This window comes from Sesamum indicum, linkage group LG5 (genome assembly GCF_000512975.1).
Source record: "Sesamum indicum cultivar Zhongzhi No. 13 linkage group LG5, S_indicum_v1.0, whole genome shotgun sequence".
In the NCBI taxonomy this organism is placed as follows: Eukaryota; Viridiplantae; Streptophyta; class Magnoliopsida; order Lamiales; family Pedaliaceae; genus Sesamum; species Sesamum indicum.
In genome coordinates, this window is record NC_026149.1 from 623,930 (window position 1) to 643,051 (window position 19,122).

At 36.6% G+C, this 19,122-nt stretch overlaps 3 protein-coding genes across 3 annotated transcripts in view; 1 reads left to right on the top strand and 2 right to left on the bottom strand.

The window, feature by feature from the left end:
• Positions 1–6,932, bottom strand: part of LOC105161491 (ankyrin repeat-containing protein ITN1-like) — a 7,334-nt gene extending 402 nt beyond the window's left edge. Inside the window, 8 exon segments of the mRNA XM_020693883.1 lie at position 1; positions 3–478; positions 801–1,210; positions 1,397–1,739; positions 3,570–4,391; positions 4,942–5,351; positions 5,873–6,427; positions 6,622–6,932. The exon segment at position 1 is cut by the window's left edge and continues 402 nt beyond it. Of these exon segments, the coding sequence (XP_020549542.1) occupies position 1; positions 3–478; positions 801–1,210; positions 1,397–1,739; positions 3,570–4,391; positions 4,942–5,351; positions 5,873–6,427; positions 6,622–6,643 (3,039 nt within the window). The 5' untranslated portion in view covers positions 6,644–6,932.
• LOC105161432 (probable pectate lyase 4) lies at positions 7,683–10,840 on the top strand. Its single transcript, XM_011079114.2, has 5 exons — positions 7,683–8,095; positions 9,118–9,469; positions 9,546–9,756; positions 9,847–9,915; positions 10,123–10,840. The coding sequence occupies exons 1-5, from the start codon at positions 7,837–7,839 to the stop codon at positions 10,345–10,347; spliced, it is 1,116 nt and encodes a 371-aa protein (XP_011077416.1). The 5' UTR covers positions 7,683–7,836; the 3' UTR covers positions 10,348–10,840.
• Positions 12,239–14,418, bottom strand: LOC105161433 (exocyst complex component EXO70A1-like). Its single transcript, XM_011079115.2, has one exon. It carries the CDS (start codon positions 14,291–14,293, stop codon positions 12,377–12,379), a length of 1,917 nt encoding a protein of 638 aa, XP_011077417.1. The 5' UTR covers positions 14,294–14,418; the 3' UTR covers positions 12,239–12,376.

Below are 19,122 nucleotides of genomic sequence, written 5' to 3' on the forward strand. Positions count from 1 at the left end.
TCAAGAAAGTTGTGAATTCAATATTTGGTGCAATATTTGCTTCTCCTAGAGAGAATCCAGGAGGAACGTTTTTCGGGTCATCCACATACTGACCTGGAAGAGTAAAAATGGCAGCAAAGGCAACAGTGGCAATAAGAACGGCAACAACTGTTGTTGAGGTTATCGCATTGTTAAGCCCTTCCGATTGCATTTTATTGAGCCTCTTGGCAATACCACGTACCCGTCTTCGGGTTTGACGGGTGTGCTCAAGCTGGTCATGAACCTCATGTTTTATGTCACTTACAGTCTGTTTCAGTTCTCTTGCTGCACTTGCCGGTGGTTGTGGTGTTAAAGATTTTGCACTCTTAACTCCACACTCTCGCAGAATACTAGCTATCTCTGAACGCCCCGTTTTCTCAGCAGTGTCAAAAGCAGTCTCCCCTGACTTGTTAATGGCTTCTTTATTAATCCCTTTGTGTTTCAGTAAAGTTTGAACAATCTGCAGGTTTAGTATGAAAATTAGTTTGTATATCTCATTGCAGAATCTATGGCTTGATTTGTGAAGTTTCATGTCTTTGTCCTTTCTATATCAGTGTGTGAAACAGAACAGCTTACACATGTGGCATTCTTAACCTCAATAACAGAAAACAAGTAACAATAACCTGTGCAACCTTTAATCAGTTCATTAGTTAGCTTCAATAACCTTACTCTAGCATTACAAGCTTACATGACACTACATGAATCTGTATATAGTTGCCGTTAATTGCAATAAGGAACGCTCCATCCTCCTAAAATTATAAAACAGGGGAAAACAGTTTTACCTGTGGACGACCCTTTCGAGTCGCTATATGCAATGCCGTATTTCCCTTTCCGTCAACAATGGTCAATAAAGTCGCATCTGAAGCAATAAGCTCGTCGACCACTTTAGTACTATTGCCCTTAACTGCCATATGAAGGGCGGTCTGTCCCTTCTTATCGCTCCACGTTGCAATTCCAGGTTCTTTGCTCAAAAGGGCCTTCACCACCTCAGAATGACCATTTCTTGCAGAAGAATGAAGAGCCGTTTTACCATTATTTCTTGCTATAGTAGCCAGACTGCTATTTCTCTCCAATAGAAAATCAACCACCTCAACATGTCCTTGTGCTGAAGCAGTGTGCAGTGGTGTCGTGTTTGCTTGATCAACGGTGGCCAAAAGTTGGGGCATAGCCTCCAAGAGAATCCTCAGTACTCCTGCAATAAAAAATCTTTTGTTTCAGAAATCTCAACCAAATCCATATTTACCAATTACCATAGGCAAAATATCAGTATTCTCCACAAGCTTTTTTCTTTAGACTCATATGCAGGGAAGTCAAATTGACCAACAAGCAAACTAACATATGAAGAGTAAAAACAGATCAAAATGCAGTGAAGCTTTACCAAGATTCCCTAGCTTCGAAGCAATATGGAAAGCATCATAACCATTTCTAGCTTTGATGGCAGCAGAACCGATGTCATAATATTTGATCATCTCCTCCACAAGATCAACATGACCGCACTCAGCAGCAACATAAAGCACCGTTTCGCCTGATTGATTCTGCTTAGACAACAGCTTCTTCAACTCTTCTTCCCCACTTCCACCAATAATCTCCAAAACCACTTCCAAATTTCCAGCTCTTGCTGCTGAATGAAGTTCAGTGTCGTCTCGTTTTCCGGTTAACTGCTTTTTCATCTGCTTCTTGTGGAAGCTCTGCTGCCCATCTGGTGCTTCCATCGAACTCAATCACAACTGAAAACTCTGACCTCCCCTTTTCCTATCAAATCTTTGTTCCTTAAAGACCCAGATCAAATTTCACTTGTACGGCCTCATCTTGAACAGAAATTCAGAAGACTAGAAACCCAGATCAAATTTCAATCGCGGGTATCAGAAAAATATCATCTTGTGCATAAAATTCAGGTGTGTATAATGCTACCATGAAGCACGCCGAGAATATTGGAAATTATTTCTGAGTTTTGTGATATCTGGCACCATCCGCACCAAAACACGTGAAATTCTGTTCACAATCTCACTACGGATTCACTCGTATTTCCACGCGGATATAGCTTTATGTCAACAATCAGCAATCATTTCCTCCTGGAAAATCGAAAAACTGCAGATTTTCAGCAGCAAAGCAATAAATTCAAAACTCCCCAACATAGTGAAGTTACTCCATTTCACAGAAGATGAAAAAGCAATCATATGCTTGACGGCATAAGTAAGGCAGCAAAAGATCACTAATTTGCTGGAAGATCATTTACCTGAAATTTCATGAACCCAATAGAGATTGAAGGTTCTTTCAGTACGATCTTGCAGCTGGAAGTTTTTCTTTGGAGTTTGGAGGAACAGTAATGATAAATCATTCACAAAAGACAAGAGACAGACAGGTGAAGTAACAGTGCCATAGAACGAGTGGCAAAGAAAGCTACGAAAAGCCAACACATGGTTTGCTACTCGCTTGTTATTTGTTATTATTATTAAAACAGCAAATCTGCAGCATTATTGTCCCATATTTTGTATTATTATTACAGGAAAGATAACAACCTTATCACATACTGTATCAAATAGAAATTAACAATGATTAGTGAATCAAGTGGCATGTGACTGGTTTTTCCATTCCTAATTCTATCATTTTCCGGGCAAGAAATGCTTAATAGAATATGCTAATGCATGGTGCAAGGCCGCAAATAAAGAACCAGGGCTGGAGTTAAAATTCCCGAGAATTATTTAGGTTGTGGAAGGACTTAATTTTCAGAGGTGAAAATAGAAGTTTCCACAAGAAAGAATTGAAACAATAGAAAAATATATTAGAATTTAATGTCATTTTTCAATAAGTGAAGACCATTTTGGTGAATTATTTGAAAACTTCAATATAGTACATAATTGCACATTGAAAAAGATTAACAGAAGGATAAAAAAGAAAAAGGGAATTTGGGGGGTTAGTTGATGGTTGACCCTAAAGCTTAAAAAACTTGTAAAGTCAAGGTCAAGCCCGCCTGCTGATGAGGGGTCCCCTCGTGGAGGGTGGGCCTATGGGTTTTAAAATATGTGGCCTGTTGTTGACACTGAGTTTGTAGTGTAGTAAAAGGTCAGACATTATGAGTCATGGGAAAAAGACAGCCTTGTTGTTTAATCTCCATTTCTGGTGGTGGGGTTTCATGCTTTCGAAGATCACTTGGTCTTGGAGTGTTAAATTGTCAACACAGAGTACTCGAGACAGTAAATGAGATAAAGTTGTCAAGAACTTTACAACAGGGTAATTCGGAGTTGCATGTGTGCCTAGATGTACAATGAGAGGAAGAAACTATTTAGGATCAAATTCATGATCATTGATATTGGATAAACAATACTTTTATGTTGCACTTTGCTGTCATAACATGAACCTAAGACCTCAAGAACCATGAGGGGAACCTAAGACCTCAAGAACCATGAGGGGAACCTAAAGACCTCAAGAACCATGAGGTGAGTAGGCCTGCATGATATCATGTTGTTGATCTCTTTCTTCAGGATGTAGTTTTAACATAGAAACTCCTTATTGAATAATCAAAATCCAGTCCAAAAATATGGCTTCCATTAAATAGCATATATTGGATTCACTTCCGAATCGGTGTCAGTGTGTCGCCATGAGCTTGTTCCACTCCTCGAATACTTCTCCCTCTTCCTCACTCTCCGTATCCTTCGGGATTTCACCACATAAAATGTCATAGCACCTAGAACCCCTGCCATTGTTACTGCCCCTATAACAGTCACAAGAATGGCAGCCCATCTATAACGCCGCCCAATGACAATGTAAGAGGAAGCAATGAAAGCCACCGTAGTGCAAACCGAGGCCAACCACATCAACTTATTGATCACCTCCACAACCCGCCTCTCGGATTTTATTTCACCTCTAACGACTGTGATTTGTACAACAACGACAGCCAAGGAAGTGAAAAGGGCGACGGCGTTAGAAATGAAGAATACCTTGAAAGGCACACTGCTTACCATCACGGCCTCCCCATTGTAGTCGTCTCCTCCAGGAACAGTAAAGATGGCGGCAAAAGCAACTGTGGCAAATAGGACTGCCACCACGGTCACTGAATTGGTAGCATTGTTTATTCCTTCTCTGTGGAGCTTTCTTAGCTCCTTTGCAATACCATTTACATTTTTGTCTGTTTTACGAGCTTGTTCAAGCTGAGTATGTACATCCTTCTTAATTTCTGAGACAGTTATTCGAAGCTCGTCCCGAGGTTGGTTAAGTTCATTGGCTCTGACTGCACCATAATGAGTCAAGCACTGTTTTATTTCCAGAGTCTCTTCGGATAGTGGGAGTCCTTCCGCTATGTCCAACGCAGTTTTGTGGTCTCGGGACAACGCATTAACATTTGTGTCACGAAGCAGTAAGAGCTCATTCACAATCTGCACAATATACCAATGAGATATATATAATTAAATCACCATCAAAAACAATTTTCCAGCTCCAACAACACGAAAGACGAGTTGTCCAAAAGCTGCAACCGCAAGTGAAAGAGGAAGCATTCTTACCATACAAATAATTCTAATGCAACAAACCTGTAATAGTAGAAGTACAAAGATCAAAGTGCTTATGCTTCTGAAGACTCAAATGATCTATATGTGGGGAAAAACATAATATAACAGACAAGATTTTGCAGAATAATATAAAGGAAGAGAAGACGATTAAAGTAAGATCAGCTAGGTTGCAACTACCATATCAGAGTTCACTCTTAATGATAGCTTTAGCTTTTGAACTATCATAATCGGCAGTGTAGAGGTAAATTCTCTACTGTTTGAAGGTAAGGCAAAACTGAAGACTGGAACACAACATTTTATAGCTTTGCTTAGGCTAATTTTTATTTTTAACATGAATATTAGGAACCAATGGTGATAGATGAAGGATTGAATAGGATCAAATTTTCAAATTGGGAGCAGCATCAAAAGCATCCAATACCTCAGCACGCTTTTTCCTGGTAGCAATATGTAATGCAGTGTTGCCAAATTTGTCCGGGAGCATCACAATGGCTCTATCTGCCTGCAGAAGCAACTTCACCACCGCACAACTAACGCCTTTTACAGCCATGTGGAGAGCAGTTTGTCCTTTCTTATCAGTTCTTCTGGCCAATTGAGGGTCCTTCTTCAGCAGTTCTTTGACGACATCTGCGTGCCCTTGGCGGGCAGCCAAATGTAAGGCGTTTTTACCATTGGATCTTGGTATCTCTAGCAAGCTTGAATCCCTTGCAAGCAATTCATTAACAACTGCCAGATGGCCTTTTGTTGCTGCAGATACTAGAGGAGTCGCATTTGATTGACCAAATGTTTTGCTTAACGCTGGATCATGCTCTAGGAGTATGTGGACAATATCTGCAAAATAACACGTAGGAATATATAAGAGATGGATGAGAAATATACAGATTTGTTTTTATCCTTGCAACAAAGTCATGTTTTCCAACAAGAGAAACACCAATATTAAATCGTCCCTAAAGAAAATGAGCATACAAAGATGGGTGGGTAAAACGATATCCATAACTTTGAAGAACCTTCAGTTTGATATGCAATGTTAAAATTGAGATCCTAAGTAAGTGTTCTAAACCATCAAGCTCATTTCCTCATCAGACAAACAATGCCATGATCAATTGTCCATTCACCAGTTTCTGTTGGCTGTTACAGGCCACCGCATTCCGCCAACGATCTAGTTTACATGCCTCTCACCCTCTTCGACTAAAAGCTAAACTAGTAGTACTATACTAATTTCAAACATGAACATGTTTTTCTCCCAAAAAACATTGAAAGTCTTAGCATACAACCATCATTCTATCTCCCAATCAAAAATGGCATACTCATATCAATCTTTTGGACTAAGAGGAAGAAAGAGCTCAAATTACCACGATGCCCTCGACTTGCAGCAATGTGTAACGGATCAAAACCCGAGCTATTCTTCAGCCTAATTCCTTCTCTTGTTGAGTAAGGCAACAACTCCTTCACCACATCAATGCACCCCCTCTCAGCTGCTGTGAAAAGAGCTGTCTCCCCCAATTCATTGATTTCATTCACCACAGCCGCCCTGATCTCCGCCACCTCAGCGTCAAACTCAGCCCCCCCAAGAGTCTTAAGCATTTGATCATTGATTTCTCCCATTATCTGCCTCACTGCCTCCACATCGCCCTTCTGGGCAGCTAGATGGAGCTCCGTGTCATTGTGCCGGCCCGTCACCTGCTTCACATACTTCTTCTTCCCTGATTGGTCCATTTTTTTACCGGAGTTGGAAACAACTAAGGCTTTGCCAGAGTTTGAGACCACCAGAGCCTTGCCGGAATTTGAAGCGGCTAATGATTTGCTAGAATTTGATACTACCAAGGGCAGCGCACGCGGCGACGGCGAGGGTGAGGGTAATGGCGAAGGGGGCTCGACATTTGAGCCCGTTTCAAGATCTCTCACGCCTATTTGACAGATTAATCATCAGAATCCGAAGCATATGAGATAAAAATAAACTATCCCTACTCAATGTTTAATCCGAAATTGTTAATTTCGAGTTGCAATCCGTAGAATTAAGCTGATAGAACGTAATAAATTGATCTGGAAACAGATAGACATTGAAATGAAGGTGTTTCTAATTAGATTCGCAAACACTTACCTTGTTCATGGATGGAACCCATGGTGACGGAAACGTCTGTTTCTGGTATTCTTGATCTTGATTTCTCCGCCTAACGAATCATTATTTCTTGCTTGTCCTTGGTCTGATAGGGTTGTATATGTAATTGGACATATAAGTCGTCCGCAGACGCGGAGGAGAACGGCGGACGGCGGTGGAGGAGAGGAGGTGGTGGTGGTGTTGGCGGTGAAAAGTGAATTTATAAAGGTGGGTGGGAATAGCTATGGCATGCTAATGCCGCCGGGCCTACCTTTGTCATTCTCCATTCACTCAACCACATTTTGAATCAGTTAGTTAACAATAATGTTTGTATCTATGTATCTATATTTTATATATTTGTTTATATTCTTTATCAACTTCAAGCACATCTATATTAAATTAATTAATTCTAATTGACAAAATATGTATAACTTATAATACTTTATAATACATTTTTTCCATAAAATAATATTTTTTTATAATAAATTACCATAAGCTAATATCAAGTTTATATAATTATGAATATCTTATCATTATTTAAAAAATTATAAATAATCCTGATTTCAAATTATCAATTTTGTTCTTGTTGTATTTTTTTCTTTCTTAGTTATTTTTTTTTTATAAAAATTATAAACAGATCGAACGAGGTGGATGAAAAATTGTGAACAAGTTTTCACTTAATTCATAAAAACACTTAAAATTTAAATAAATTATAATTCATAATTCATAAGTACATTTTGAACAATTCACATAGAAATAGATGAAAATTTAAGAGAAATTAGCGAATTTTGGTTAATTGTTAGAAATCGTCAGAATAATAGGATATTAATAATTTTTTAAATAATATAAATGTATTTATAACTATGCTAAATTTTAAAAGAGCTCTGATTAGTTCATTCTATTTTTTTATCACTTAATTTTTAATATTTGCTTATTAAGCACATGTTAAACAAAATAATTAGACTACATACATGAATCGAGGGGTAGAGTGCAAATTATTGTAGTTGAGGGGGCAAAATCAAATTCGGTAAAGTTGTTTCAGCAATGTCCCTGGACTGTTGGGGGCAATTGCTGATCAAAGTAGATTTAAAGCGTCGATCCGGTTCATGTTTTTCACCTTTGCTCCACTATAAAAGTTGGAAACTTTGGAAATTGATCAAGAAGATCGGTTGATTTCAGTTTCATATCCATCTGAGAAGTGTTCTGACGATCTCTCAAATGGGAAATCACCACGGGCGTCACTCGAACCCCGGACACCGCAGGAGCCACCGTCGTCCTTCCTATAAATACGGGGAAAATGCTGAAAATTCGGGACCAAGTATCACAACCCCTATTGAGAATTCCTACCCGGGATTACGTCTACCGTACGGCCATGTCGATTCCAGCTTGCGGGCACTAGTTGGACAAGCTGAGGGCTTCGGGCGTTTTGCCGTCGGCGGCCAGCACGGCGACGTTTACCGTGTCACCACCCTAGCAGGTAAGGAGAATTCATACAAATTGTTGATTGTTTGTTGTTTTGGTTGTTAAATCGTTTTGGGCTGTTGTAATTGGTTGTAAAGTGTTTGATTTTTTGTGTTGTAGTTTTGGTGGGAGAAAAGGATTTATCTGGTTAATGTTGATGCATTTTTGTGTGGGCTATGAAAGATTTTTGGAATGCGGGAAGGACTAATCTTTAGAGTTTCTTGGATGCAAAAGATTTGAGTTTTCTGTGTATCTGGTTGCGTTTCTAGGATTCGTTTCTTGGAGAAGGCTGCTTCTAGGATTTTCTGGTACTTCGACCAGTGCCATTTGGATCTGTAGTTTGTGGCGTTAACATCTAGTTGATGCCTTGAAATGGAGTTTTCGGAGCTTTTCTCTAAATTGAAAATCTTTGTTTTCATATCAAATAGTAATTATAAGATTTGTATGATTGCAAATATGAGATGAGATGATAAATTTATGCCTTTTCTGTGAAGAATTTTGGCTGCCACTATTGTCATTCACTATTCTGTTACTAGTGTTATCCTTTTCCATGATTGTCCTGAAGAACTTTGTCACATAAAACAAGCACCCAATTGTTGGAGAAGACTGCATACCTATTGGACAACCAACCCCTGGAAAGAATCATTTTAGCTTACTGCCACTCTCTTCCATAGATGCTGACATGCTGGAAAGCCTGGCCTATGAGAAGCTTCTGGAGTTACAAAGTCACTCCAGTTTCAGGGTCGCAGTTTCTGTTTCTACGTCTACTCAGTACTTTCCATGCGTTTGTTACTTCTCTCTTTTTTCCGTGGTTGTGGACATATGCTTTGTCATTATCTTTATATTCCTTTGGTGTATTCTTTGAAGAAATGATGCTTTTGTTCTCCCTAAGGAGTGACGTCGATGCTTTTCATACAGAAAGCAATTATACTGTGTCATCGCCATAAGTATGACCTAGGAAAAGCAGCTAATCTGTTGATGTCATTGTTTTATTCTTACTGATTTTGCAATTTATTAACCTCTTATATGTACTTCCAGATGATGGGCCAGGTTCACTACGCGATGGATGCCGTAGAAAAGAACCTCTGTGGATCATATTTGAAGTTTCAGGCACCATTGAGCTCTCATCTTATTTGCTTGTATCCTCTTATAAGACCATTGATGGGCGTGGTCAAAGAATTAAATTCACTGGGAAAGGTCTGCGCTTGAAGGAGTGTGAACATGTGATTGTCTGCAATCTAGTATTTGAGGGGGGTAGGGGACATGATATTGATGGAATTCAGATAAAACCAAATTCACAACATATTTGGATAGATCGTTGCAGCCTCAGTGATTATGATGACGGACTGATAGATATAACCAGAGGGAGCACAGATATTACCATTTCTCGGTTAGCTTTGAATTCCAAATTAAATCTGAGTGTTACTTGTCTTTCGGTATTCTTAACCTTCAGTTTTTGCATTCAGGTGTTACTTTGCAAATCACGACAAAACCATGCTCATTGGAGCTGATCCTTCCCACACATTTGACAGATGCATAAGAGTTACCATCCACCATTGTTTCTTTGATGGGACTCGACAACGGCATCCACGTGTTAGATTCGGGAAAGTACATTTGTACAATAATTACACTAGAGATTGGGGAATCTATGCTGTTTGTGCTAGTGTGGAGTCACAGGTGATGATTATGTTGGGTATTTTCTTGTTGGATATTTTTTTTGATAAAATATTTTGTTTATTGATAAGATGATTTCTTTTTCCCATGTAGATATACTCGCAATGTAACTTTTATGAAGCTGGCCAAAAGAAGGTGGCCTTTAAATATTACATAGAAAAGGTATAATGGGATGCCTTTCTTTGTTGTCTATGATAGTGTGCCTTCTGTTTTAAACTTTTTTTTTAAACTTGTTCTCAGTACTGAATATGGCAGAGTAATAGTCTCTATTAATCGAGTATACTGGGATGTTCATTCCTCATCTATGCAAGATAAGTCATATGTTGATGTTCAATAATGTGACAGATTTTTTTGCGATTTGCTCTGTAGGCAGCTGACAAGGACGAGGACTGTACTGGCTGCATTAGATCTGAAGGCGATGTTTTTCTTGATGGAACTCAACCAGGCTTGACGCCCCTTCCGAGTGAGACTTCTGTATTTCATCCTAGTGAATACTACGAGACATGGACAGTTGAAGCACCGTCTGAAGATCTGAAACATTTTCTTCAACACTGCACGGGATGGCAGGCTATCCCACTACCTCCCCTGCAGTAACTTAGTTTTATTTATGGACAACTACATAAATACCCCTGAGGTTTGGACGTAATATAAAAAAGCCCCATCAGTTTTGAAAATGACACTGCACCGTGATTCATCTCTGGTCACCTAGTTCCATAGGTAATCTGTAGTATAAAACATAATTACAGACGATGTAGTGAAACTTTCAAAACTGAAGTTTTCTTTAGTACACACGAATCTCAGGGGATATCAATGTTAAGTATATAGCACTCACGAATATGCCATTATCGGCGACTCGCCTGCTCAATGCTAGACTATATATGGGATGTGGAAACGTCATGTTGTATTTACGTTTTGTTTCATTTCTGTTTCTATTCAATCACGAGTGACGTGTAGTTAGTTCAATGCACATTGTTAATGTGAATAATAGCTTGACTTACTAATTCAAGCAATATGCTACGGACTATCCTTAAACAATTTGTATTCAGAGTTATTAACTGTTGAAGTAAACGGATGGTTGGTGGGAGTACTGTCTGCTTACATCCGAGATGCTATAATAAAGTTATGAATTGCATGCTGTCTGGAAAATGACTGGTCCAAGAATGAGGAAGAGCAGTGGTTTGCATCAAATGATGACTTTTTCTGGGGCTCTTTTTAGATTTGAGTTCATTCCGAGTGTCATTCCTTTCCAAGAAACCGGTGCAGGGAATAACTGGGGATGAATTGTCTGTCAGAATTGTTGAATTATTCCCAAACTGGGATTCCATACATTCTGGTCCTTGCTGATCGGCGATTCCTATGTAGTCTTGCTTTCAGATTATGAGAGTTGATGAAATCATTTATTGGAAATTGCACTCTGTGTTTGACTAAGAACTAGGAAAACAGGAGATGGAAAGATAGATTTGATATAGACCGTCGGATTATATACAATGATATAATTATTTCCATTTATGACATTATTATTATATTTTGATTCGACAATTCACGTATACGTGGGATATCATCCACGTACTTACACCTAACCAATCCGTAAAATTCTAGTTGAAAGTAAATTTTACTTGTTTATAAGCAACTAATTTAGCTCTTTGAAAAAGAAAATAATACCAAAAATAATAATAATAATAAAGGAGAGTTGAAGAAATATGCGCAAGGAATCGTTATTTGACCAAGACAAGGGATGATGAAGAACATTCACGTGTATGTTATCAATTTCAACGATATGACATGCATCGCCGTTTTTCAACGTTATGACCGGCAAAGTAGGAGCTGCTGCACGTCACCCACAACATCCTTGTTCTTTTCTAACATTCAAAATCCAGAGTTTTTTATATGCATGTCTGATTTCTCGTCACTTCACGCCATCTCCTCACCCTCAGCTTCTGCTTCAACACCCCCTTTTCTTATTTTAACACTACAGAGTGAAAGTGCCCTTTCTGGACCTCCACCCAATTAATATTTTCTTGAAAGCGAAATGCTTGGTCCATGTGGGCGTACCATTGCAAAATTCATCTTTCTCGGGTCCCACTTGTAAATTCTTGCCAAGAACTATTCCATGTCTATGATTAAATTATGGAATAATTATATTTGCATTCTGGTCTGTTTACATTATTATTATTTTTAGACAATTACACATAACACTTCAAAAATATCAAAATTATTACAAAAATAGAGTAGTTTTTTATGATTATACAAAATATATAAATAGTTTATGTTAATTCAAAAGTAAATATAATTGCCCTCAAATCATTTATATTGAAAATATTTAATTTTAATTTATTTAGATTAGGTCCATCCATATTAATTTAATTACACTATAAGTATAACACCGTATTTTGTGATGTAATTGATTATTTTTTTGAAATCTCTATTCCAATCTTATATAAAATGTAATAACGATAATTTATTTGAGCTTTCTAGAATTGAAATATATCGAACGTATATATTCGATAAAATTTGTATATTTGTATATATTCACTCACTTATCACCTGCAGTAGGTGATACATTATGTACCAAATCTATCATATACAATCCAAACAATTGGAGGGAGAAAAACAATCAAATAATTTAATATCTCATATCTCGGCGATATCGCGGCGGTTGTGAATGGGAAGGGGACGACTCAAATGACGAAGAACTCCCTGAATCAACGTGACCAAAAAAAAGATCAGACAGGTGATGTCCAACATCCTCAGGGGCATATCTGACCACAGATGCGGAATTTCTCTCTCTTTCCATCGTCTGCCTGTGTGCATTGTAAAACTCGCGGTATAATCGAAGTATCTTTCTCGCGATAGAAATCTTTATATGATCGCGGAGCTTGCTATCAGGTACGACGCAGATAGCCTGCTTCTTGTGCGCCTGGTCAAACGACGTGTTAAATTTCTTGAAAATTTCTTTGACTTTGTCAGGAGTCATCGCAGCCGCCGGATCGGAGGGGAGGGAGTCGATCACGTGGCCCCACCCTAGCCGCTCGTAGTTCGACGCAAACTGTTTGACCTTGGATTCGTGTTTCGTTAGCCATTGATCGCCGAGGAGGTACCTGAGGTTTGAGGTTTGGACCTTTACGACGACGTACTGCAGATTGTTGGCGAGGAACAAGTAAGCTAGAGAAACGTCTTTGTAGTACTTTGCTTTGGTGTCGAGTTTGCAGAGAAGGACCAGAATGAGCCATGCCATTTTGAGAGATATAGCCGGTGCCGGAGATTCGTCGGAGTCGGAGAATCCGAAATAGGATTCCGGCAATAAATTCTTCGCTGGCGGCGGCGAATCAGCCAGGATGTCTGACAAAATGTTGCTGTAGTCGGAGAGAATTGAGAGATAATTCATCGCGTCGATGGTCAGATAGTGGATCCCGGCGCCGGCTACTGGCGATTTTGAGGAGTCCTTTAGAATAACCGACTCAAAGTCATTCAACGCGGAGCGAACGAACTCTCCGAGTTTGATGAGTGACGTCAGCGCCTGCGACTTGATGTTGGTGGTTGATTCGAATGAGAAAATGGAATCAATCTCCGGCCAGTTGTTGGAGATTCCAGCGTACATATCCAGAACACGGAAAACTTTCTCCGGAGATTTTTTGCTATGTTTCGCCACATTTTCTGGAAATCCGAACAAAATCATGGCTCCTTCTCTTGTGATTTCTGTAAAGCACGACTCTCTGATGGAATCGGAACTGGAGAAGACGTAATCGCAGAGAATTCTCTCCCCGTTGAAGAGAGTTTTCACTGCAGTTACCACGGCATTGAGCCAGTTCTTAATCCTCAATTCCGCAACTTCCCAGTCCATTTTATGAATCTGAGAAGAAGTAAACTTCTCCACTCCAAGCTTGTATATGCCTTCATCAACAATAGATTTCCGAATAATCTTGTATATTTTCAAGCACTCTTTGGCGTAACCCGAAGAAATCATGCATTCAGCAATCAATTTCAAGTCCGCCATGGCAGCAGTTGAAACATCTTCCACTTCGGAAATCGACTCATTGGCAACTCTGATATCATCATCATCGTCATCGTAATCGGATGTGCTCGAACCGGTGGAGGTACGCGATGACCGAGTCGAGACTGATTCAGGGTCCAGAAGAGCCCGATTCATGGACAGAATCTGGTAAAACTCCTTCTGGAGTCTCTTCATCGCGATTTGCATCAGACTCTGCGCCCGAACTAATTTATCGGAGCTCGAATTCTCGGTCGCCAGAAAGTGCATAGCCTTCTGCAAATTGTTGACGGTTTTGATGAAGTCTCTGGCCTCCCTCCGGTTCTCGTAGAAGAGAGAAGTAACCCGAGCAAAGGTAGTGGTCTCAGGGTTCCATTTCTTGATGATGGGCTCAGCCAATTCGAGAGTCCGATCCATCACCGAGTCGGAGAAGCTGGGCCGCGACGGCGAAAAAGCGAAGCGTGAAGGAGAAGCAAAATGAGAAGGGGGAGAAGAAGAAGAAGAGGAAATTTTAGGGGAAAAGCACAAACTCCTCATTCCTTTTCTCGGCATTTGGGCGAACAGAACAGTATTCCAGAGGTATGGATTTTAAAATAAGCAACGGAAATTGATATCAATTGAGTTTCTGAAAGTCTTCTTATAAGTCTGGGCTGGGGGACGAGGTTTTGAGTGAAGATACGAAGTGAGGGGTTATATATAGAGGTAGGGGAGGGGGGAGTTTGAAATTTATTAAGACTTTAGGGAGTATTAAGGTTAAGAAAAAAGCAAGGAAACACGTTTGTGTTGACGTGGTGACAAATAAGGTAAAACAAAAACAACGTCAGGAGCGAGTAATAACGGAATGTCAGCAAGAATCAGGGTGCACTGCACCTGTTCTTGGAATGGAAAGGTATACGAGTTCTCACTATGCATCGCGTTTCTTGAAGCGGAAGGATGGGGGCGCTCGCCGTTGTCCGTTGACGGGGCGTTTGTTGCCATCCATGCAAATATAAAATAGTTTTCTAGAAATTAAAAAATTATTTATTTTAGTGCTCTACGCTAAGTAGCTCCGCAAAGGAGCCAACTTTTGTGAGTGTGAATTTTTAGGAAAATTTTAATACACATCATGTTTTATTATATTAGAATTAATTATATGATAAATATATTATGTAACTGGTGTATAATTTAAATAAAGTAAGCAATTATATGATAATTTATTATATAATTAATTTAATTTAATTTAGATAACAATTTTTTTCTAATCAATCATTAGAGCACTGAAAATTAACAGGTTTATATCTATATACATCGCCTAAATATTCAAATTTAAATTGAATCCAGTTCAGGCTAAGTCATAGTATATGTAAATAGGTGACATAAAATTCATTTATGGGAAGGTGGTCTTTTGCTCCAATTGCTTCTTTTATTATTATTACTTTTTTGTTACTAAAATTCTGAATTCTTAGAATTTTGAATTTTTTATTATTATTTTAAAAAAAAATGGTAGAGTGGTTGATTGATATTTATGGTAAATATTAAATTTTACTAAGGAAATATTCATTTTTAAATCATGATTTGTTATTAAAAGATAAATTTGTTATAGAAATTCATTAACATTAATTTAATTAAAATTATGGTTGACCATAACCCATAATTACAGATATTTATGAACACAAGACATCTGTTAATAAGGAAAATTGGTTTGCAAAATATGATTTGTTGCAAAAATAATATAAACTTGTTGTAGAAAATAATTAATGTAATTAAAAGCATGATTGACCATGTTTATTAATTTGTGGTATACTGTACTTAAAATTGAAATCCCTGGAGGTGGGGTGGAGGTCATTGTGCATGATGGATGCAGGTCCCCTTGGAGTTGGAATTAGAAAGGAATTAAGTAGTAGGTACGTAAGCAGATATCTAATAATTAGGGAAAAGTTTTAAGGAGGGTCAGGCATGACGATTGCTTTTTTGTTTATGCTGCTACCAGCTTAATTAATTAGCTACTGTGTGTAATTGTGATCTCAAAATTGTAGATGTCTTTTTTTGACTGAGTGATGCCAAGTAAATATATATTGGCACTGTTAATTTGTTTGGAAGATTGGGGTTTGGGTTGATGACAAATTTTAGTCTTGAGAACCTCTCAACCCATAATATGTGTATGTCTGCCCTGATGTCATCTTATTCTTTATAATTTTATATAGAGGGTGTGAGTGTGGGTGTGGGTGTGGGTGTGGGTGTCAGTGCAAATTAATACCCTTAAAATTAAATTCTACTTTATTATTGTTATATACCATTAATTAATATATAAGTTATGGAGCTGTTACTACTGATGAAGTCATTTTCGTGTGTGTTAAGGCGCTCTCCTTTGCCTCTTTTAGTTTTCATCTTATGATGATAAGCGTTTTTCTACTTTAACCACACAAACACGTTTTTCTACTTTAACCACACAATCCTCTTATATATATGTGGTAGTACAAGGATAAATAAGAGAGTGGACCAGCTTAGCATTCCAACATCTTTATATTCCATATTAATTAATCAAATACATATATATATATATATGATGTTTTATAAATCGTGTAATTTAGAGTAGATTTTCTTAGGATTCCTGGCTATATCAAATTCTCACCATTCTTTATTTCTTTGCTTTTTCCTTTCTCTCTCTCTTTTATTTTATTTTTTTACATTATAATCTTGTTGGGGTATTTATAGGACTCTTGAGAGATGACCTTATAGTAAATTTTTGTAAACTCTTTCTAACTAATTATTCTCGTAGGAATTTTTATGAAATCTTTTGGTTAGTTTCTATTTCAAAAAATTTGGTAAAAGGTAGTTTTCTTTAAGGTCGATCTTATTCTTTCTTTCTTTTTAGGGCGGAATTCGAGCTCCATTATTTTAGCTTTGTTTTTCTTTTAACCACATTTCTCTGAATTTCAATGTGTGTATAGTCTTACTTTAGGTCGTACCATTTTTCTAACTCGTAAGTTTTCTAAGTGGCAAAACCTATCTTTTTTTTCCAACCCATATCAATGCATAACTAACATGTGTGATCAATAATACATAACTGACATATTCAGTTGAGTTACATGTGGTTGTTTGTGGGTACAAATTTATTTTTTATATTTTTGTAATAATTAATGTTATTATTTTGGATTCCCCTTTGTTTGTTTAGTATATATTATCCCTTTTGATCATGTGTACACATGAAAAGTCCTAAACAACTAGTTTGAAATTTTCTGGAACATACATACATATATTATATATAGTCCATAGTCAATTAATGTCGTCTAACAGGTTTACACACACACACACACACACACAAATTGAGGAATTGTTGTTTCAATTTTTTAGTTTCTAACTAATTTACTACATCAGAATCCTTAATTTCATTAAGTTGGAAAAAAAAGCTTCATCTTTTGTTACATAAATGTGATCATTTGATGTGACAAATTGGAAAACAAGTGATGCCATTAATTTCTTCTTCTTTCAGTATCAAAATCAAAGTCATGCTGCGGGACTCATTTTCCCTTGGACAATAATGTTTCTAGGACCACAACAGTGATATATACATATATCTATGTGACTCTCCCTTGATTAGTCTAGTTGGTTTTTTTTATAGTTTTATATATAGTTCAATTTATTTTTATTGCTATGGTGTTAACATTTGGCTTAATTTGATATTTAATTATTTTAAGCTATTTAAATACAAATTATACCATATGCGTGATTTTGTTTTTTTTTTTTTAATTGATTCGAGTTAGGAGGGCATTTGTTGGGATTTTAAAACAGTTTTTGATCGGAAAGTATTTGCTGATGACAAAATTTTCAAATAACTTGAAATTTGATGAATTTCAACTACTACATCATTATATTGATGAATTGATTGGCCTGATTTATTATTCAGTTGCTCAATTTATTTACATAATGATGTAATAATGTATTACCGCATCTATATCATTATAGTTTCAATATTAGTAGAATAAATTTAAATTTTTTGCCAATCATATCTACCTTAGTTGTCGAACTAACACCCCATGACCTCCTGGTCATGGGTTTGAGTCCATCTACTTTAAATAGTAGTTAATTATTGATTAATTATATATTTAATATTAACAATTATCGTATATAAATTTATTGATGATTGAAATTTCTGATATAACTGTAATCAAATCCCCCCCCCCCCAAACAAAAAAAAAAATTCTTTTAAAAACACCACACCAAAACTTTAGTAGAAAACCGCCATAATTAACAAAAAAAATAAAAGATACTTTAATTAATCAAGAAACACCGTAAATTATTTTTTATTTTAAATTTTTTGTACACAACATAAGAAAAAGAAACAAAATATGATATAATGTATATTTAATAAATAAAATTTCAAATAATTTTGACATGCTGGAGGTGGTGGAAATCACTTCAACGGTTGTTGAGATCGTTATTCCGTCTATTTCAAAAGGACACACGTAGATCTTTAGTATTTAAGGAATGTGGTACACATCCTGGAATTGAAAATCAATCTCCCCAAAATTCAATCCATTAATGTGATGTATGTGTTGGGAATGACTAATATAATTATCTTGTCTCACGTAGATAGTATAAATATTTTTTTTTAATATATATATATATATTAAATTTATTTGCTATCTTTAAAATGCTATTTTTAATATATATATTAATTTTTTTTTAATATATATATATATATACCGAAAATACAAATCTGTCTGTTTGAGTTTTATTGGATGGGTGGATGTTTGTCTCACTTTTATATAAGTTTTATTAATTTGTTATTTCATAATTCTTAATTTATTCAAATATTGATGTAATAATATAATTAGGGTAAAAAAAAATACGAACCTTGACTATATATATATACACACAATATTTCCACTTCAAATTTTATTGTATATTTTACTCTGCATATTTATATTCATATTTTTTTTATAGTTAGGTAAAATTGTATGTATGTGTAATAAATTATAAGAATAATTGCATCTACATCCCTGATCTAAGATCTATTTATACGAACCACTCTTATTTTTTAAAAAATAACATATATACCCAGCAGAAACTTTAATATTATTTACATAAACCACCCTATTTTTTAAAAAAATCACACATACGTCCACTAAAAAATTCAACAGTAATTATTCCATTTTTTTAACTACTGGGAGTAGTTTCTATAATCATAAAAAAAAATATAAAATAATTTATATAAATAAACCGTAGTTGGTAGAGTGTAAATGTAATATTAGTATGGAACGAAGGATGTGGATCATAATACTTCAATTATATACTTACGTATCTATATAGGATTGAAGTTTTTAGATTTCAACTTTGAGTTAATGTTGCTTGACCAGTTTCGAGGCTGATATTCTTCACTTTTGTCACTCATCATCCAA